The sequence below is a fragment of the Physcomitrium patens genome, chromosome 1, assembly GCF_059467195.1.
Source record: "Physcomitrium patens ecotype Gransden chromosome 1, ASM5946719v1, whole genome shotgun sequence".
NCBI lineage: Eukaryota > Viridiplantae > Streptophyta > Bryopsida > Funariales > Funariaceae > Physcomitrium > Physcomitrium patens.
Genome location: NC_143410.1, coordinates 28236853 through 28259288, shown reverse-complemented (window position 1 = coordinate 28259288; position 22436 = coordinate 28236853). Strand labels below are relative to the sequence as shown.

Below are 22436 nucleotides of genomic sequence, written 5' to 3'. Positions count from 1 at the left end.
TCTCATCCTCATGTGGTTGTTGTTATTGTTGCTGTGTGTTTATCAATGTGGTCCATGATAGTCAATCAAACAACTGATCCAATTTTATTGTTGGTGCCAATGGAGGTGAGGTCATTGTATTTTACAACACACTTGTATTTTTCTTTATGTTAGGGTCAAGAGATCAAGTCCGCTGAGCAATGTTTGGCATTGACATGTAATCAATATGAGGCAATTCCTAACCACTATAAGCCACACTCTACCATACAACTTAGATTGATATAAATGCTTTAAATATGATTTCATTCTATTTCTGGTTATTTATATTGGTATATATAAAATATGAAAAAAATATTTTAAAAGTAATAGACATACAATAATTTTTGAGCACTTTTTTTTAACTATTTTTTAAACTATTACAATATATTAATATTTTTGTGTAATAAATGTAAGCATAGTACATTTTTTAAAATTATATATATATATATATATATATATATATATATATATCATCTTAAAGGTCTATTTGAGGTTAAATAATAGATATTATGTAATTACATCATAATGAAGATGTTTATTGTCCATATCTTCCAATTATTGGATAATCAATTTAAGGTGGAATATTATAAATTAAAGAATAGTTAACATTTTTCATATTAAGAACTAATATTAATTTATGTAAAGTTTTTTTTTTTTTTTTTTTTTTCTCATGCTCATTAAAGAATATTGGTTTGCAAAGACATTCTTTAGTCTTTTAGTACCTTTTATTTTATTTAAAAAATTTAGTAATTTTTTTGGTTGTTTTTATGGTCTTCCAAAAGCCCTTGTTATTATAAAAGCTTCTTTAAAAATTCTGTAGACTTTTAAAATTCAACACAAGCTTCCTCAATCTTTTTTAGGATTTTTTTTAGAAAAATTGTGGTATATGATATAAATAAATAAATAAAGAAGTTCATGCACTAATTGTATTTTATTTTGAATGCTTTATAATTAAAAGTTTATAAATAAATAAATAAATAAACCATATTTATTTTTAAAAATAATTATCTACTTCAAAAATATGTTTTTTTTGTGAATTAATGAGAGAAATTAAATATAATTTGTATATACTCTTTTACAAGATAACATATTTTTTAATCTATATCATTATTAAAAAATAATTTAAAACTATTGTATGATTTAAAGGCATTTATGGATGCAAATACAACTACATTTACAAATAATTATTTAAAATATTAATTCTAATAATTAATAAACACTTTCAACAAAGATAATATTTGATTGTCAATTGTATTGCAAATTTCTTATAATCTGTATCTAACTAAAATTATAATAATAAGAACTATAATAATTAAGATTTCATTCCTTGCATCCAATTTCCATTTACCTCCTTTGTTCCTTGTCCTTGTCCTTGTCTCTCATTCCCTGTCTCATGTCTCTCATTCGCTGTCTCATGTCTCTCATTCCCTGTCATCCCCTTCTTCCATGTCTCTCATTCCCTGTCATCCCCTTCTTCCATGTCTCTCATTCCCTGTCATCCCCTTCTTCCATGTCTCTCATTCCCAACTTGGAATGGATCCTACTTCAGACTTCATATATTAATAACTATTTGGTATTCCTAAATTTTATTTTATTTTATTTATTTTAATATTTGGATTGCAAATATAAATTAGTTTCTGTTGGTATTGGATAAATGATAGACTAATACATTGACATGAAATTTGAATATGGTCAAAATTTTTACAATTAGACATTTTCAATATGCTAATGGAATAAAGTTAATTTACATTATAAGCTATAAAAGCTCAAAGACACTTCTACTTACCACTTTGGAATGGTGTTAATATATATTAGTATTCAAATGAAGCAAAGAGAAAAAGAAAATGGGGACTGGGAATTGGAAATAGAGGACAAAGATTGAGGTAGACGGATTTAATTATAAAATGGCAAGGTGGGATGTGGTTTTAACAACTGCTTATATTCATTTTAAATTTTAAATACTAATATATAACAATAAAATTTTTAAAAAGCATCAATACTTAGAGTTAAATTAATTACAATTAAATTAAATTATATATATATATATAAGATTTTTCTAAATAATTATCAATCTATTATAAGTTGTAAAAATTTAAAAATTCATACAACTTGATTTAATATATTAAGTCTATATATATATAATGATAAATATAATGATAAATATAATGATAAATAAGTTGTGAAGTACAATTGATTCAATCCTTGCATTATATATATTTAATCTTACATTGAATTCATTCAAATCTAATATAAAAAAGAATGAAAAAAAATTATAAAAGAAACATGTTTATTTACATAAAGATAATTTAAACATACATTATTTTACTTCAAAAATCTTAGAATATTCAACATCCATTAAAAGTTCTTCAAATTGAAGATATCAAAGTCAAATGACTTTGAAATTTGTTCTAAAAAATTAGGGTTTTTATGCATGTTGTAATAAAGATGTAATATTTTTTAATTTTATTTATAATTTAAATATTTTATAAATAAAAAAATCTTAAGATAATAATTTAGTAATTTTTGAATTAAAATACTTTAATATTTAATAAGAATAGAAATATTAGTATCATATAATGGTTGATTTTTTTAAAATTATAGACATAAAGATATTATATTAAATTAGAATGATATCTATTTCAATAAATTATTATAAACATTACAGATCATATTAATTTTAAATTAGAAAATAATAATAATATATATGTAGTAAAATACTATAAATCTGATTTAAAACATTTAATTCTTTTTTCCTTTTTTTTTAAATCTTTGATTTAAGATACTAATAATATGTATGCTAATGCACATATATTCATGCAATAAAAATTAGATTAAATTAGTAAAAATATGATCTACTATATCTAAAATAAAACAAAATAAGAAAAAATAACACATCCAATCAAATTCACTGTAAATGAAAGAAATTTTTTATAAACTTTATAAAAATAATTATAGCACATTAATTAATTTTTTCAAATTAAAAAAAATAAGAGTTGATTACATAAGAAATCTAATATTCAAAATTAAATTACAATAGATATTTTCAAAGATCAACATATTTAAATTCAAAGGTCAATTCAAACCAAAGTATTAAATATTTTAATTTTTTTTCTAACTTAGAAAAGAAAAGAAAAATATTGTATTCAAGTTTGTAATAAAATTATTTTTAGTAGTTTTTATCTATTTGATATAGATAGATTACAATAAGATTGTTTGACAATTACAACCATCTTGGTAGGAGTTTCAAAGAAGAGCAAAGGATGAGAGGATGTTGCCTCTACAATTCAATGTATAACATTTTTGGTGGGCAATTAGGATATCATATAAAAAAAATTTAAGAAGTTTAATTAATCTAATATTTAGCTTTATAGAATTATAATTGTGGATTTGAGTTAATTCATATTTTAATAAAATATTTCTATTGTGTATATATTATTCTTTATATGTATGTGATTTTACATTTGATTGTCCAATAAATATTCATAAAAAAAATAAAAAAATAAAAAAAATGAAATAGCTTGAATAGTTTTTATCTTAATTTAGAATTTGAATAAAATCAAAATTTCAATAAATTTCATATTTTTTCTCTTTCAATTCCTTAATATTTTTAATTTATCAAAGACTAACAAATTTAAGTATTAATATTTTTATTAAAAATTAACAGAATTTTTTGAATTTTAGCATGCCAAATTTTAAATAAAATTTTGAGATTAAAAAAATACTATACTTTAAGAAATGAAGAAATACTACACTTTAAGAAATTATTCAATACGTACTAAAAAAGCTGTAAAAATATTCATACTTTTATACAATAATCCTATCTATTATTGAAGTTATTTTTTTTTACAAAATTGTTATGAATTATTACTAGATAAATAAATGAATTAGATGTAATTATAATAAGTAAAAAATCTTTGCCACAAAAATGTATTAAAAAGTACTCTTACAAGAATTCATCACCATAAAAATTTAAATGAGGCATTTGGTTACAATTAGGGATTAATTTAACCACAAAAATACATATAAAGCCAATTATACATAATTTGGTTTTTTTTAATATTAATTAATCAAAATAAAAATTACTTTTATGTAACCTCCTTAAAACACCATAACTTTTTTTTTGATTTAGCAAAATAATTTTTCATTTATTATAATTTTAAAATTCTAATTATTAATTTTTACTTTAAAAAAACTATATGTATTCTTATATACATATATACATGTATATACACTTGCAAGGTTATTTAGGACTTATTATTATTATTTTATATAGAATATATGGTATCTTCATAATTTATTTATTTTTCCACTTTTTTCATTTTTTTAAAAAAACAACTTCAAAAACATATATCTACAAAATACAAATATCTACGAAATATTTGTATTTACTTCAAAAACATCAAATCAAACTCATTCGATTGCAATCAACTAACAATCATACTTTAAACAGCTCATATCTTTATGGATCCTTCATTTTTTTTCACAAAACAAATCATTTTTGTCCCCCTTTTCTTCTTCTTTTTCATATTTCTCATTACTTCAAAAAAACGTTGGTGAATAAATCCCAAGAACATCAATGCCATGAAACTGCAATAAGTCTTCACTTCAAAAATCAGGAATGCAATAAGCATTTGAAGATTGGCTTTTGGAGGAATGAATTGAGCTTTGAAGTGGTAAATTTTTGGTGAGGTGTTGGACCAATGTCAATGCCTCATTTATACTTGTGAAGGCTCATGATTTTTTCTTAATTGCTACTCTTACTACTTTTTCTTCATTTGACCTTTTCCCTTGCAATAATTCTCAATCCAGCCAAAGGTTAAACTCTTGGGCCTCTCAAGTGGCAAACCTAATGCTCGATCCCAAATGAGCTGCAGCATTTCACCCACAGCAGATATACTTTTGTGACAACAGATACGCATGTCAGTTAAATCTAGAAGCAAATACAGACAGGAGTCCAATCATAGTCTAATACCGAAATAACAGTATCTTTTGAGTAGTTGCAAGCAGGTTTTAAGTGATTCTGAAACTTACTTGTGAAAGGACACCCATAGTTCGAGATATTCCAAACAGTACAGTATAGTAGCTGCACATTCATCAAATCAACATAAGTCCACCCACTTGGTGCAGGCAACAGATTCCCTAAACCTGAGTGGAATAATTGAATAGTTTACAAGGGAAGGACTGCTCACTTCTGTTCTTTCAGACCATAGTGTTGAAGCAATACTCCACTATGAGCATCTACATTCGGCCATGGGTTTTTTACCTGTCAAAAAATTATGCACTGGAAGACTAGTCACGAGCGTTACAATCTTGCATGAAGTGACTACAACCATTATTCCGAGTAGCTGGGTGCTTTTTACTCCCAAGTTAAATTCAAATTGAATATCTAGGCCTATTGTGGTGGACAGACATAAAAAAACCGTACCTTTCCAGTTTCCAAGAGTATTGGTGGTACAACTTCGTATATCTTTGATACCTACGTGCACAATCATCCACACTAAGTACCCTGGAAGCTTGTTGGGAAACCTCTTCACCAAATCATTCAAGATTTCGATCCAAAAATTATTAACTCGTGAATCAGTGCCTCAGAAACAATGTCTACGTCTCGAGTTAGGTAAGCCACCATTTTGAACAATGGATCATCTGGTAGATGCTTAAGCGCAAATTCACGCTGACACTGGTATCGGGGATCCGTTTTCCGCAGCACTGCATGCCCGTAACCAGGCACCACCTGTCCCCATAATCAACGAATGCAGAACTCACTAAATTTTCAGGAAAAATTTGCAAATCGCCCAAACAAAATTAACAACCTGCTGTCATGTTGGTGCAAATTTAATTACAAGCGGAAATTCGAGTTAGATAATTTTCTCACACAAACCAGATATACCAAGCAATAAATGAAGCAATCTCACGCTCACATTCAACGGTAACAATTCTCCTAGTAATTTGCTATTACTCACCTTACCGCTCTTCAAGGTCTTCCATACAAACTCCTTTAGTTGCTCTGTGGTAACATCAGCTCCGACCTCTTTCACAACATCTTGTATCCATCTCAGTACCTCCTGGGCACTAACAATCATAACCTTCATCAGCTGAGGCCGAAGCTGAGCATGGCAAAATAAGACCAAACACAAATTTAGGCAGGAATCACTCATAAGAACTAGTGGCAGTATTGGAAGCAATAACTGCAAAATATAGGTATACTAACCGGTTAATAGTTAGCCCTGTCGGTTATCACCTGATTTGCAAGTCCATGGAGCGGACCAGCTAGCCCGTTCATTCCAGCTGCAACCGATAGGTAGGGGTCAGAAAGTGCACTTCCCACCTGAATCAAAAGGGAATAAAACGGTCACTTGGTATAATTCAACATCGAAGTTGTGTTAAGAGATCAGAGCGGTTACCAAGGTCAACTACTTTCACATCAATTCCGTAGATTGTAAAGCTCAAGTAAAATGACGGAGCAACTTCGATTTAGCATATTGCGCATTTAGAGGACAGAGAATGAAAGGAGGATCCAATTCACTGCTTACCAGATGCACAGTATGAGCACTTACATTGCCACCCTCATGATCACTGTTTGAACATACATCTGTCAGTGAGATTCATTTAAAAAGTAGTAGTAAAAATGATATTAAAAAAAAAAAACGTTCAGCAGATCATTTAATAATGAGATATTTTTGAAAACCAAGTATTAAATAGCAACTAAAGCTGCAGAAAGAATGTGGAATGTATTTAATCGTAATCAAAATTATCCACGTCAACTTGGTTTATCAAATATACCTGTGAATGGTTATGTAAAGTCGCATAAGCTCATGAAATTTCTTGTCTGTAAAACCCAGCATGTGCGCATAATTGGCAGCATAGTCCAACTTTGGATCTGGAGGTATGGTCTTTCCTCCTTTGTAAACTCTGTAAAGAAAAACATGGCTTCTTAATGCTACAGAAAAATTTGATTCCCTTTTAAATGTTTTTTCCATCAATTGTTATTAGATAAAAATCGCAGAAACCTACCTACGGTATATGAAAGCCGCAACCTCTGGTAACTGAGCCATCAAATTCATGGAATCTTCGTATACTGGCTGCCAGTATCTATAAAAATTGAGATCAAGATTGAAATGATGAAAAAGTGATATGCTTCAAGTCCAGTTAAATTCTAGTTCTTTTTTACTCCACGCGATGAAATCATCTGCCAGTGTGAATTTCACCTGTACAATGCAAGTTCATAAAGTAGTTCAAAATGACGTACTTACTTGCTTTTATGAATCCCTTCTTCATAAGCCTTCGCAAATTGGCTCTGGGTCTGCATTCCGCAAGAATTGGCTCATTTAATGCTTCTTATAAAGAAACATTAAATTGGCTCTGGGTCTCTCATTTAATGTTTCTTTATAAGTTGTGCAGATATGCAAATCATACAGAAGGATTATTACTCACAATATTCGTGGAAACAAAGAAATAGGGCTAGGATATAAAAATAAGGACCTGGAGAGCCATAATACCAGCAGAAAGCTGGGACATGGGATGTGCAGTGGTAGGAAATTTATTCAAAACGTCAAACACAAATCCTGTAAAAAAAAATACAAAAATAAAAAATCACGTGCTATCCATACGTCAAGTTATGGTCGATAAACAGAACTGTGGCGAAAATTAGAAATATCTCATGATTTGCTCTGATTCCATCAAGAAGGGATTAAGACTATTAAGTAATGAATCCCAGACTTTATAAATAGTTGGGTTCATATAGCAGCAAACAATTTGCAGAGGACATTCCTAAACGACACATAAGTAAGCAACCAGTGGATCACAAATTTCAACTACGTGAAGAAGCTTACAAGCATTAGCATACCTGGAACCTTAGACCGCTTCCGAAAATCCTTGGTCAACCCAGCAACTTGTTCCTTTGTAGGTACCTTCGCTTTACCCGAACCATTATCAGTTCGCTATATAAGCTGAACTCGCAAATTAAAATGTAGAGGTATATTTATAATTTAGTAATTTCAACCTCAATGGCCTTAGTGACACCAAGCCGAGAAATCTGACCTCGCCAGTAACTAAAAGCCACAATAAGCCTTCGGGCAAAGGCTCGCCTCCACTAATTGCTGCCGGCAACTTCTTCTGGCATTCAGGAATGGAGAGTCCCCTGAACCGAATACCCTGCAAAGCCGTGAAAGAAAACAAAAAGCAACAATAACTGACGTTTCCCGTCTTTCTCTTGAGAATCTTGAGTCTCTTAAACAGCAAGGAAAAAACTGAAAATATATTAAGAACTAAAAACCTCATCAGCGTCGAGCAAGGATGTCTCCCATAGCATGCCTTTGATGCCACGCATGCCGCCAATGCACTACATCCCAGCACATTGTTGTTTTGCAATTAGGGACTCCAACAATCATTGAGAATTTGTGTGTAATACCTCTGGAACACATCAGCAAATGAGTACTTTATTCGCTTTCTCACCGAGAGCAAGTCCAAAAAGAATGGTATCATCAGGAAAAAAACGTCACCATGTCGACAGTGGTGTCTCCGAGAGATATCTTGCCATAATCTTTCTTAATCTTCTTCAAACGGTCCTGTGGAAACAAAACGAGAAACTTTTCATTTGAATATCATCTAAATTCCAATGACTCGTCACAGCAGGTATGTAACAAGATCGACCTCATACCTCCGATGATGATTGTGCCACAATTCTTCAGTCCGAAAAACAAAAGAACGCAACCAGGACACAAACTATACGTTTCATTTGCATGCACGTGGTGCCTGATCCACTTTTAAAACCGGATGTTACCTGTTCTTTCGGGATTAATTCAGCCAATCTCTCCTTCATGTCCTGTGACGCAACCGAGAAATCAGGCGTACGAAGGGAGATGGCACATGATTGACTGAATACGCACTTCGCCGAATGGCGAGCATATTTTCTGATGGATATGGAGTATCACTCCAATAATCCCAAGTTGCAGGTTGCACATCACAAAGAAACCCATACCACTGTTTTTGACATCCAGCGAGTCCCCTGTCGCATTAGTTTGGGTCTCCCAGAACTCTCCAACAACATTCTCCGCACGCCCTGCAAGGATATCTCGTATTTAAATCATAAGGAAAGATTACAACGAAGTCGACTCATAACTTGTAATGAAACTCAAACCGCAGCATTATACCCATACTGCTATTACATAGATGGGGTCGTCCCATAACTCTAAAGTCACATAACTCTTCGAATAACTCCACTCTAAAGTCCAAAAAGGAATACAATCCTCAAATAAACCATGATATTTCACAAAACGAAGGATCCGGTCAAGAGGCACAGTGGGTGCACCAGGAACATTTTGAAGCCCTAATTTTCTTATTGAAAACTTTGGGTAGCAGGTCATAGCCTCGCATGACCGTCCTAAAATGTCCTGTTCCACTATGCCTCAATTCTCTCTGTAGCCACAAGTTAGAAGGTGCACATATCCACACAAACTGAAACAAGCTTGTTAACCATTGCTGGAAAACAAGACATTACAACTGCGAGGGAAACAAAAAATCAAGAGAAGAGAGAAAGACAAAAACAAAAAAAAAAACAAAAAAACAAAAAACATAAACAAATATAGCTACAATGACACCAGAGCCACCAGCATTTGGATTTGCTCTCCACTAACTACATGGGTTCCTCTCTCTCTCTCACACACACATGCAAACTCTTCGAATGCTGCATTGCTACGTGAAAAATCACTGCAACACATACCACTACGCTGTAAAGACTGAAGGTTGCCGGAACTTTTGGCATAACACAGAAACCGTTTTCCACAACAACATTCCAAAACAAATGCACCGAGTTCTGTGATGCTCAGTTCCATGGAATGTGAGAATTGGGATTTGCAAAAGGTGAGGCAACAGTTCTACTCTTGAAACTAGTAATGAAACTGGCATCACAACCAGGGAATTTATCATCAGAGTGCCACAGAGTCGCATTGTGGTAACAAATTGGAGTTGAGTAATGAGAAAGGTATTTGAATTGACACAGCTTGTTAGCAAAGGCAAGAATGAGAATGTAGAAGAAAAATATAAGTGGGTTTTTTCTATGTTTTTGGCATAGTTTATGACATTCTGGATGGTTGTATATGAGCACTAACATAAAATTATTCCCATTTTGTTTTGTTTTCATGTTTTCTTCATGAACAATGGGATTTGGAACTTGTACAGAAATTAGTTTAATTTTGAGAGAATTAGTATCTACTGTAGTGAGTGATATGTGCGTTTGTTTTAGTAGTCTTAAAATTTTATCAGAAGTTAAAAGTTTGACTAGATACAATGCTGCAATAATTTTATCTAAAAATTATTAGGTAAAAAGGTAACAATAAGTAATGTTATACATTTCATAATTGAAGAATTATGTATTCTTGATATTTTTTTTATTATTTTTTTTTTTCCTATTTCCAAAATATCAAATGTGTCTAATTGTTCTTGCTAATTTTTTTTTTTTTTTTTGTAAGAAAGTTTGTTTTAAAAGACGCAGTGGGATGTACATTTTAATAAGTTATGTACCTCTTTGTGTCAATGAGATTGTTTTTATAGAAAATCATTTTTAACTTTATTTTATTTAATAATATTTTTAAAAATTAAAATATCTATTGTTAACACAAGTTTTATCTTTCTATTCAAATATAGCGATTTCTTTGATTTTTTGACAATTTTAAAGGAATAAAGAAGAATTTATATTAGCAAGACTATTAGATTTTGATATTATATATCCAAAGACAAATCAAGCATGATTATCATATCTATTACCATCCTAATTATAAATACAATCTTGCATAGCTTCTTTAATTTCTATCAAATAAATTGGAGTGTCTATTAAAGTTACAAACAAAGCCAAATAGATATTTTGTGTTGTATTCTTAAAAACTCAAATAAAAGCTTTTGCCATACAAAAATCTTGCAAAAAAAAAATATATATATATATATATATATATATATATATATATGTCGAATTCTATGACCATAGTTGATAGAAGATTTATTTATTTATTTATTCATTAAATATTCAAGTTAAATAACTTAAGTATTAATAAAAAAATATATATATATCAAATAATATCTTAGGTACAAAAGGCTACTTGAACAACTTAGGTTGCTTGAATACCACTAAAATAAAATAAAAAAATTATAAAAATATTAATTCTAATTTATACAAGTTAAACTTGTTTAATCAAAGATTTTTATGAATTATCTTAGTAATCATGTGTTAATTGTAAGAAATTAAAAAAAACTACAAGTTGACTAATTTAAATAGAGCATGGAAATGACTTGTGTTTAATTATTTGTTGTCATTATTATAGATTGGTAGTACAAGCAATAATTGGTTTATAAAGTAGTTCTTTCAAGATTTGTAATTTATTTTATTTGATATTATAACATGGAAAAACAAGACAAGAAAATAAATTATTATAGAAATTAATATAAGGATTTTATTATGGTATCTTATCTTATTGTGTTTTAAATGGCAAAATATTTTTCTTGCAATTGAAGCTATACAAGTTGTATCTAAGACAACACAAAATAAAGGGAAATATTATAATAATACTTGACAAAAAGTTTTTTAATAAACAAGACTAATATATAGGTATTGTTGCCAAACGTGAAAAAAATGACTTAATCCTATGACATTGGACAAATAACAAAAAATAAAAAAAAATAAAAAAAATACAACAAAACAAAATACAACAAAACAAAACGAAACAAACAACATCAATGACAACATAAACAAGACAAAATAAAAAATTAAATTAAATTAAAAAAATTAAAAAAAATTAAAAAAAAACTAAAATAAGATAATTATTAAATATGATAATCAAAATTCTTTAAATTAGGACTTTCTCTAAAATATCTAATTTAGTTTATTTTAGGATTACATCTAGGTTTTATTTTAGATAAATTAAGAAACAATGAAATTCATCTATAGAAATATCCAAAAACATCCATCCTCATCAAATTTGACAAATTCTATCAAATTGTTTAGAATGCAAGATATTCTTAAGCAAGAAGTCTTTGATGCACTGCAGATACTCATCCTTCTTCCATCCGATCATGAAAAAGTTGGATTTGATAATACTTATGTTGAAAAAAATGAATACCAATCTGCTACAAAAAATTTGAAGTTGTAGAGACCAACCATTGCAATGATCCCATCGAACATGAAATTTTGTTCGCAAATCAAAGAACTTGTCAAAGGCATCTTTGAAGGTCATTTCCTTGCAGTAATCACACACCATGGCTTGGTGGTCATTTTTAATATCCTTAATGGATTGAATGTCCCACTCAACCAATTCTAACCGTGGTTTGTGTGGATGGATGGAAATACATAGCAGAGACATTTGTAGTGCATATAAACCATGAAGCAATACTTTCAAAATGTCCTTGTCGCTAACACCATTTTTGCAATTGTATTAGACAATAATGGACATAATGTTGTTGACGAGCTTAGTAAACAAGAGTGTCACATTACAAACCATGGCCTCAACCTTGATTGTAGGTAGCAAAGTCATAAGGCTCATTACAAAGATACCTTAATCTTGAATGAAAGCCTTTGCATTTGTGAAAGCCACACACTAAGATTTGCAAGTAATCAGATTTGGGGCATCATAAGCCATGGCTAAAGTCTTTGCATTATGCAATCCTTGCATTTTGCACAAACCTACCAAAGATTGAATCAAGCCTTCGAGTTGAACTTTCTATTGATTCAAAAGGGTGCTTAGTCTTGATAAGCATATCACTATAATAGAAATTGCTTCCTCAACATTGTTGAGTGCAAGCAGTACTACCTACCAAAAAGGTGAAGGAATACATATAGGCAGCTTCTACAAAAGGTACTCATAAATCACCCCTCACCCTTGTCATAAAAAATCCACTTAATTTTTTTAAAGACAACTACTACAAGTCTATGAATTTTGAACATGTACAATCTATCTTCCAAATGAGATTGTATTGCCGGCAAAAGTAAGAGATGAGGCTTGTCAAGATGTTGACGAATTGGTCATTATACAACTTCACATACTTTACTTCGACCATAAGATTAAGTTGGTGCAAAGCACACTACACCCACACCATTCTATCACCAATCATCTCAACCATCCTCCTTGCAATGCCAAAAATCCATCTAATCATTGTTTGCTCACCATCCATGCTAATTCCAACTAATTGTGCCCTCTATTTTGGAGTAAGGTCATCTAAAAGTTTTGGACACGTAGCAAAGTTTATTTTGGTTGTCTCGTGATTAAAAAGCAAAACCACAGAAAGGTGGAGATTTTAAACCTTCAATTGATGCTCAAATCTGACTCAAAAATGCCTTGCTTTAAGTTGACATCAAAAACAAGAGAAGACACCCAATGCATGTGAAAGAGCTCAATAATTTTTTATAAACTCACAACATAAACTCACAACAAAGCCACATGGTCATCATTACACCCATTGAAGCAACTCATGTGACACAATCTTCGTGCCATCCACGTGCTGCCATTCAAAGCGAGGCATTACAGGAGACAAAGCCAATCATGAGACAGAACAGCCACAAAGAATTGATCTCCACCTTGTACACTTCACAATTCAGACCTTGCTCTCTACCAAGCTCAACTTGTCATTGTTTGCATCTTCAAACAATTGACAAGTAGGCACATATCCCTGGTCATTCGCATTGAACATGTCTACAATGTCCCAATTGATTGTGAACATAAATGTCTTCTCAATCTCAAAATGAACTGTAGTGGAATATCCCATGAAGATCAACATATTGCTTGTCGTTATGGTCAATACACGCCAAAGGTCGACCATGTCAATAAGACATTGATATTGCTAAACAGAGAGTTTGGTTGATCCCATTTCATTTATCGTGGTGACAAATTTATTTTCAAACAATTGATATTCCAAGCTATGTGCTATAAAAATATTAATAAAATCCATACTTAGAAAAAGTTGCATTTAGCTGCTCCTCACAACGCTCAAGGCACGAGCTGTGCCCAAGGATCTAGTCGCCCATTGGTCTAGTCTAAGCAATATAGAAAATGCAAGCCATTCGCAGTTCCCTGAATTAATGAAGACAGTTTCGGAACACAATACCCACTTCACAACAAAATAAAGAAACTGGATATCTTCCCACCAGTCCATGTAAATTCGGATTTAACAGCAGCAAGAATGAGACACGCAAACCAGCTTTCAGCCAGGAGCATTTCATAGCAGTGCGTCATAGAAAGAATCAAGCAACAGAGGGTCAAAAACTGAAATCGTTAATGATGGGAAGGAGACCCAGGCAAGTTATGGTGTTATTTTTTAAAAACTTCAGATTGCAGAGAGAACGTGCTGCCTTATCATCTTAAAGATAAGCTTCAGTAAGTGAGGGACCTTTAGGCTCCTCATCGCCGCCGTCATCGGCCGAATCCGTGGTTGCAGATGGTTCGGCTCCAATTACAGGACCCACACACCCATCCTCTCCAAGTTTCGGCTGGACATCTATGCCACTCACTAACTTGTCTTCCTTAGGCTCCCCTACAGGATCGACTACAGCATCTGTTCCCTCCTCCAATAGACCTCCAGTGTTCGTTTCAACACAGCTTTCATCCTTGTGCCACATACAAAACAAATACATAAGTTAATAAACAAAATCACAGCATCAACGGCAGCATCAACGTCAGACTCGGACATCTTGAAAAAGAAAAAACCCATAACCAAATAAAACTAAAATTCAACTACAATTCTCTGGAATCACTGTCAAGTATGAATTCTGAATCCAAAAAACAGACACGGTAAGACAACCTCGAGATTTCAACATCAAATAGTTCGTGGATTACGGACTTCAATTCTACAAATAAAAAAATACTCACCGGTGTTGATCCAGCCAAGCCTATTCCAGCATCCTTCAAATCTCCGGTTGTGGGCTTAGGATACGAAAGACAACCTCCAACATCCTCGTCCCAACTCTTCAAGTTAATCTTAAGGCTTTCAGCAGCCGCTTTTGCTTTCTCAGCCGCTATCCGAAAAGCCTCCTGGTTGTCAAGTCACACGTTTAATGAATCAATTCAAGCACGTCTGAAACAAACCAGAACAAAGAAACCGGCCCAAAAATCAACTGCACTAAATTCAGTCCTGGTCCAAATGGGTATACAGGAACAATCACTATTCTTTCTAAAACTTCAATATAATTTGTACATTGAGAATATCAAGCTTAACGCTTACTTCTTCATGCTTTCTTAATTCCTCACACTTCCGCGCAACAAATTCCTTAAATTCTTGATTCATTCTCTGAAAGAAAATGTTTCCTATATACATGAGGAATGTCTACTCTATTCTTCACTACGGCCGAGTTGATTGAAAAATATATAAAATCCAGAGACCACCTCTAAACACCGTTCAACTGTAACTGCTGTCAATATATATATATATATATATATATATATATATATATATATATTCGAAAGTTTTTACTGCCACATTAGCACAATTAAAGGTGTAGAACGCGAAGAGGGTGACAAATGCAATAAGGTCGGGATCAGAAGGTCGAGATACCTGAACCCCCTCAATTGGTAATGCACAATCCTCAAGACCGGCATCTTCAAGCTTCGGAGGCGCATTGGACAACAACCCTACATTTCCCTGAAGCTCCATGTCTGTACTTTGTCAAAGCTGTCTGCAGCGTAGAACTGCAAGCAAACACAACCCAGTACAAAAACTAAGAAACCATACAAAAACAAAAACCAACACAAAAGAGCCAAATTCACGGGATCAACCAACAACCCAAACGAAGCAACGAAAAATAAAAGACAAAGGTATAATAAAAACCTGAAAACCTAAAAATAAACAAGAGGTTCACATTTTCCATGAACCTCATCATTGAAACCCCGACGACAAAATAAACCTGAAAACACATAAGACCCTTCGAGAGGCCGAAGGCGGAAAGAGGGCGCAAAAAAATAAAACACACACACACACACAAACCTGACCTACGAGGACGGAGAACCAGAGGGTGCAGAGGAGGGCGATCCGGAGGCAGGAGGTGGGGAAGCAGACGGCGCTTTGGGAGCGAACTCGAAACGACGCTTGAACTTGGCGAGAGTGCCAACAGTCTCGGATTGTTTACCAGGGTCACGAACGTAACTCGGGCGGTCGAGCTTGAAGGCTTTACCAGCCAAAACGCGCACTAAACGACCGTGGGGAGAGATGATGCGGATCCACTGCAGCGCGGGGTGCACACCCTTCTTCATCTGACTCGAGAACAAAGACTACCCACAACAACAGCAGCTCAAGTTCTAAGGTACCCAGTACTGAGACTGCACAGCGGGGCTACACAGAGCACGATTGGCACCCTCGCGAGTCGTCGTGGAATAGAAATCGCCGCTGCGGAGCGTCACGAATGGCGCAAGCGAATTCGCGCTGCGAGGGCGGTGCTGCCATGAGTCGCCACTGCCACGTCCCGCTCCGACCCATTAGGGTTTCTGGGGTCCCGGTCACCGAACCCCGTGGATGGACGCCGCGGTCATAGGAGAACTCTGTTCCTCTTGGCAAGGTAAATTGTCTATTTTGCACATTTCTTAGAGCAAAAATGAAACGTGACTCTTAGTATCGTAATATTAAATATACATTTTTAATTATTTTCTACTGGTTTTTTTTCTACTTCTTTCAACATCTCAAAAAATAACATTAGCTTTTAAGCTATACAAGCATGTACCCTTGCAAATGCAAGTCCTCCCAAATGCTTCATTTCTAATAAAGTCACATCTCTTCATATCCACACTCTGCATGCATTGACTTAACAATGCACATAACTGTATTTGTACTTCAAATTGTTTATTTGTTTACTTCATTATGTCTACTCCTCAAGAAGACATTATTTCCACTCAACATTTTCATAAGAATATTATTGTTATTATTGTTATTATTGCTCTTATTCAAATGAAAACTTTGCTTTGACTGAATGTCAATGTATTTACCAAACAACTCAATTTAGAGTGAATCATCTTGGAATTCTTCATGTTGCACTCCACGTGTGGAAAACAATTCTGTAGACGAATGGTACATGTGAATCTTTTAACATTTACTTGTAATTGAATTCTACGAAAATTCAAGACAAATTACATCTCATGTCCATCCTACCTTATTTTGCTCTGGAAGAGCAGCAAGTAAGGATGCAGTTGCAATCATCTGAACTGTCTTTGGTTATATAATAGATGTACACACATACACACACACAAATACAAACACGCAAATTCACGTAAGAGCAGCAAGCAAGGGCTCATTGCTCCCGCACAAAGCAACAAGTCTAGATTAAGATCCACTAAGAGGTGCAATCTAGGCGATGGTGATGAGTTCCAGTTGTCGATATTTACAGAGCTGAAACATATTCCAACAATATCAAAGATTTCTTCCACTCCGAAACCCAAAGTTCATTTTGTGTCTTTCCTCAAGTGATTCTGGTGGTCTGCTGAACAGTATCAAGCCAACTCCACCACAACCACCTCGAGTATGTCTGTCTGTCTGTCTGATGGTGACAATATAGTTTCCATGTACAATAAGATAATCCAGGAGGCGTCACATGAGATCATTGCATGGCACCGAAGTGGATCTACTTGCTCTGATGTAACCAAGCTCCGAGAATTCCGGGACGCGGGCTTGCAAAAGCCAAATCCACAAGTTTAATCTAGAAATTACTCCCAAATAGTGTCGCGAAGAATGGAAACTGGAACTGGAATTGCGCGTGCCTATGCAACAACCACATCCTTCGTGCAGGTCGCGTACGACCGCCAGTTCACTGCTGATCGAAGCAGTGTCGCAAAGCTAGCGCAGGCGGATGTGAGAAGTTGCTGATGATGCGGGTCCATGTGTGTACCATCGCCACACGCCTTCACGGCTTCTTCCTCTTCCGGAGTTCCGGTGTCGTGCGATGATGCACAAGGTTTGAAACACATGGCTCCGAAGGAATTGACAGCGCATGAAGAAGGGTAGCTTCCCCTCTTGATTTTTTTGATCTTTTATTTATTATTATTATTATTTTAATGTGTGTCGACTGTTCGAGTTTCATGGGGAAGGAGATTTTGTGGAGAAGTTGCGGCTCATCGCCCTGACGAGGCTGCCCATGTAGGATGACCCCCTGGCGCCCTTGGTCTCATCGTTAGCAGTGAGACTGTCTGAGAACTCATCGTCCTCGTCGTCCTGGTCGCCCTCGATGGTGGTGCCGATGTCCCACCATCTGTCCTCTTGAGTGTGTTCGTAGTTCACGTCACTTGCAACCCTGGTTACACTAGCCGCCCCAAGCATCCTCACGTCATGCGCAGCGAGGGAGTCAACTTGGTCCCGCACGTAAAGCTCTTGGTCTAGTGAGCGAATTCCATAGATGGAGCTCGCAGAGTTCAAATTGACCGAAAGTTGGCAGCTGCTCGACCTGCTATCCCAAAGCGAGACGGAGCAGCCTGGATTGGCTATGGTTGGCCCTCCTGCGGTGACAAAGAATAAAACATGCATATCCATCAGAATCTACTCATGTGGTAACAAAATCGCTCGGGAAATCGAAATCAAGATACGGCGGAAAACTGACCTGTGTATATAGTCTTCAGCGACGAGCTACGATCTAGGTGAAGCGCTTGCACATTTAGGTTTGTTTCGTAGCATTTCTCGTAAAATGGACCCTCCAGCTTTGTGAGGAGAAGCCTCCCTCCCTTCCTGCCCGCGACCGCAACTTTGGACTCCCAGTCGGCATCAAAAGCTGTGACCAAATCGTCTCCACTGTTACAATTCGGTAGATGCACGCTCTTCACTAGACACCTTGCCTCACTGTTCCATAACCTAACCACGTCTTCCTTAAGAGTGACGATGCTGTCGTCTTGCGTTGCAACTGGGGCTCGCGGTAACGTTTTGAAAGTCCCCGAAGGAGAGTATTTTCTGGTGTCGCGCACGACTGCATCGCGAATTCTGAGCTTCCACAGAGGATCCCATTCGCAAGAAGAATCAACGTTCTTCACGATGGTTGCCGGAGGCGGTGGAGCTACGCCGACTAATGGCGTCGTGAGAGACTGCGCCCATAAGGATAACGGCGAATCGGCACCACGGGAGGTTTGCGAGAAGTCAGGATCGATTCCCTCGCGCCACGGCGATTCTGCGAACTTTGCGTCAGTGGGTTGCGGAATAGGGAACAGCGCTGAGGGCGAGTCTAAGCTCATCTCGAAGTCTTGTGATGGAGTTTGTCGCGTTCCAATTACCGTCTCAGGGGCAATGCGCACAATGGAGGCTTGTGATGGCGAGGGGAGATTGAGCGGCATCATCTTCTTTCCAAAAATAAAGACCATTTCAGCAGTCCCTGACTGGTCGTCGGAGGAGGAGCTCGATGCGTCTTCGCTGCAGGAATCCGCGGAGCAGTTCAAAAGCTCATCGTCGAACATACCGATGTCCGACATGGAGGAAAACGATTGCACGCGGACACGCACAAGACCCGGCTTGGACCCCCACGTCCATCCCACTCTCACGATGCTCACTCTCTTCACCGACAGCAACGCTAACACGATCATCGCCACCACCGCAACCCATAGCAACTCAACCCTTCGGAAACTGATCAACTCTAGGCCCAGCCCAGGATTCTGCATCACCACTCCCCTCACCAGAACGTCCAAATTCTCCATGGGGTTTGACCCTGCAGACTCTGCAAACAAATTCCAACCCAAAACTCAAACAGAACCACCGCTGCAGCACTAAAATCTACCGAAACCGGAACTCGAACTCGAAACAGAGAACCTGCAAATCGTCACTGACACAGAAAGAGCGAGAGAGATTGAACACACTAGGAAGAGCGCAAGCATGGACGCCAGGGGCATTTGTAGCCAGCGGAGTTCATCGACTGAAAGGCGGTTAAGTCCGATGAGAGACGCCAGACTGATCTCAAGTCCGAAGGGGAAAAAGAAAAAAATATAACTTTAGTTGATGGATTCTCAGTGGGGACAAGCCGTCACGATGCGGAGAGCCGCTAGATCGGAGGCTGGATGGTTGGTGCACAAGTCTGGGCCCACCTTGAGTAGGGGGGGGGGTGTTAAACTCGCAGACATGACGCCTCTCGCCTCGTTGAATCAGCATCGCTCTGCATTTAAGGAATCGCATGATCCCACGCTACGGGAAAAAGATAAACCACCATCGTCGACGCAGGCCCACCTCTCACGCCATCGCCACATATTCCCAAGATTCTCACTCTTCTGAACCCACGGTCTTATGATTCACATACACAAACAAATATCATATATATATATATATATATACAAACACCCTTATTATAATGGATTGCGATCCAAAACCGTAGCAAAGGATTTACGACCGCCGAACATGATGCCCGCCGACGAGGTTGCAGTGAACGCGGCACCGGTGCACACAGTTTGGCGACCAGTTACTCAACTAGCCAGTTTGTGCATCCTCTTCCTCCTCTTCCTCCTGCCTTTCCACTGCAACAAATGCACAACGACCACTGCGAGATTGCGCCGCATGCAGAGCTCCCAAATCACGTGAACTCGGCATCGATCTTCCCCATTCCAAGCTCACCACGATCAAGTTAAGCTCCTCCTCGAACCCATGCACCCTACGCTTCACCTCTAGCTTATCGTTTGTTGCTTGATAGACTGATACCCACAAACCCAGATGCAGGTCCCTTTGCTTTCCCCCACTCCATCAATTTTGCACCGCTTGTTACCAAGCATTGGAAGTCAGCAGCCTGGTCCGCAGCAGTAAGTCTACACTGGTCCCTTGATACACACGCATCCACTCTTTCCTTTGGCTCTCTCTCAATCTGTCTCATAGGCCTTCCACGTTAAACTATATGTCACTCTTATCACAGACACACTATTTCTTCCCCCCGCTTTCTTTACTTATTATATGTTTGTTTTTTTATATTCTCTTGTACCTTAAGAAAAGCTTGTGATTTTTCCTGGATTTCTGCACCCCAACTTGACCACTTGAATCCCACGATGTCGCTTCTACCATGTGGGATAATGTGTGTTACAAGGTGTGGTGTCGTGTGCTGTTTGTGGAACTGGGTGGAGTTTAGCGAACTGCCTGCTTGCTGTCCTGTATTGCAATATTAAGGTGTCTCAGTTCACTGAATTGGTTAATCAATGTTTGTCTCTAGAGGTTGAGGAAACAGAGATCTTAATGGAAATAAATAAATAAATAAATAAATAAGCTATGGTAACCGTGATGTGAAGTAAAGCTTAAGTGTGAACCAAGTTTTGTTTTTTGAAAATATGGTTTGGCAGATATTAATAGGGTGTTTTATAGGTATAATTAGATGTTTTCTATGAGATAATTACAAATAAAAAGGAGTGAATGAGTGAGTGAATAAACATCTTTATTTTTGTATTTTATGTTTTTGAAGATTAATCTATAGTTCTATGTGATTTTTTTTGGGTATGGTGCTTTTTTTCTTTTTTTGTTGGTTAGAGGAATCTAGTCTTTTGATGCAACTAAATCACTTCCAATGTGTTGTATTGTGTTGTGTTATGTGTGTGTGAGTGGGTTGAAGTGTCAACTGTTCTTGTTTTTTGTTTCTTCCCTCAAACATTTGCCACATTTGCTCAACACAAGGTCAATAAGAGAAAAGTTGGACCGGTTCACTGCCCATGCTGGTTTATCAGCAAAATAAAGTTTTCTTAACCAAGCTAAATTGAAGTCATAACATTGATTTGCTACAAACACAATTCTTAAATATTTTTGAAGATCAAAAGGATGTCCATTGTAAAAGTCGTAAGTCGTGTGAGCTTTTGTTGATGCCCTATGAGATGCTTTGATGTTCTAAAACATCACAGTTATCATTTTTTACCATAAAGAGAAATTATTTTCTAAATATTTTATACAAAATTTTTTCTGGTCTATTCATGAGTGTCTAACACAATATGTTTTTGAAATAACATCTTCAACAGTAGTTTAGGTTGTAGGATGGGTTTTTTGCATGTTTTAAATATTGTTATTTGTTTCAGATCAGATATTTTCCATAGAAATTATGATTATTTTTTGGTTGTTGGAATTTTCAGTATAATGAATCCAGTTGTGAAATTTAAAAATAATGATAATAATAATAATAATAATAATAATAATTTTATTTCATTTATTGATATTCTTTTTCAAGAAATCATTGTTCTGAAGAAAGAATTAAAATCCACTTTACTTAGTAAACCACAAATAAACTAGGAATAAAAACAATTGAGTGGTTCCAAAGCATTAAAAACATTTGAATGTAACTTTTTTGGTCAACGTCATTAGTGTGAGAATTCTTTTTAGTATGTTTTTATTTATTTATTTATTTCAATCAATGTGAGAATGGTGCAAATAACCGAATTTAATGCCTTTGTTCACGGTCACATTGTGGGAGTTTGTGCATGGACCAAAACATAAAATCTAGAATTATAATTTTCTTTAAGGAAAAAAAAAAGGGT

General features: G+C 35.4%; 3 protein-coding genes across 11 annotated transcripts; all 3 read right to left on the bottom strand.

The window, feature by feature from the left end:
* Positions 1 to 4297: 4297 nt before the first annotated feature.
* LOC112280492 (citrate synthase 4, mitochondrial) lies at positions 4298 to 9980 on the bottom strand. Of its 5 annotated transcripts, none has more exons than XM_024516038.3 (19): positions 9737 to 9975; positions 8996 to 9076; positions 8798 to 8839; positions 8517 to 8582; positions 8291 to 8356; positions 8056 to 8169; positions 7862 to 7925; positions 7498 to 7580; positions 7269 to 7318; positions 7030 to 7107; positions 6799 to 6927; positions 6549 to 6591; positions 6257 to 6343; positions 5979 to 6122; positions 5642 to 5749; positions 5444 to 5494; positions 5208 to 5281; positions 5050 to 5101; positions 4298 to 4886 (listed from the first exon to the last, which is right to left on the bottom strand). In XM_024516038.3, the coding sequence occupies exons 1-19, from the start codon at positions 9776 to 9778 to the stop codon at positions 4779 to 4781; spliced, it is 1482 nt and encodes a 493-aa protein (XP_024371806.1). In that variant the 5' UTR covers positions 9779 to 9975; the 3' UTR covers positions 4298 to 4778. The 5 variants fall into 5 exon arrangements, with proteins under 5 accessions (XP_024371806.1, XP_024371832.1, XP_024371818.1 ...); XM_024516064.3 differs by having other exon boundaries at positions 5979 to 6080; positions 9737 to 9922; XM_024516050.3 differs by lacking the exon at positions 9737 to 9975 and adding an exon at positions 9326 to 9730.
* Positions 9981 to 14262: 4282 nt separating this feature from the next.
* On the bottom strand, positions 14263 to 16389 carry LOC112288039 (uncharacterized). 5 transcript variants are annotated; one of them, XM_090255413.1, is made up of 5 exons: positions 16118 to 16389; positions 15547 to 15680; positions 15217 to 15282; positions 14865 to 15026; positions 14263 to 14602 (listed from the first exon to the last, which is right to left on the bottom strand). In XM_090255413.1, the coding sequence occupies exons 2-5, from the start codon at positions 15643 to 15645 to the stop codon at positions 14357 to 14359; spliced, it is 573 nt and encodes a 190-aa protein (XP_090111539.1). In that variant the 5' UTR covers positions 15646 to 15680; positions 16118 to 16389; the 3' UTR covers positions 14263 to 14356. The 5 variants fall into 5 exon arrangements, with proteins under 5 accessions (XP_090111539.1, XP_090111538.1, XP_090111536.1 ...); XM_090255412.1 differs by having other exon boundaries at positions 15981 to 16122; XM_090255410.1 differs by having other exon boundaries at positions 15976 to 16118.
* Positions 16390 to 17050: 661 nt separating this feature from the next.
* On the bottom strand, positions 17051 to 20843 carry LOC112288030 (uncharacterized). Its single transcript, XM_024531797.3, has 3 exons — positions 20031 to 20843; positions 18569 to 19666; positions 17051 to 18467 (listed from the first exon to the last, which is right to left on the bottom strand). The coding sequence occupies exons 1-3, from the start codon at positions 20116 to 20118 to the stop codon at positions 18052 to 18054; spliced, it is 1602 nt and encodes a 533-aa protein (XP_024387565.1). The 5' UTR covers positions 20119 to 20843; the 3' UTR covers positions 17051 to 18051.
* Positions 20844 to 22436: the final 1593 nt, after the last annotated feature.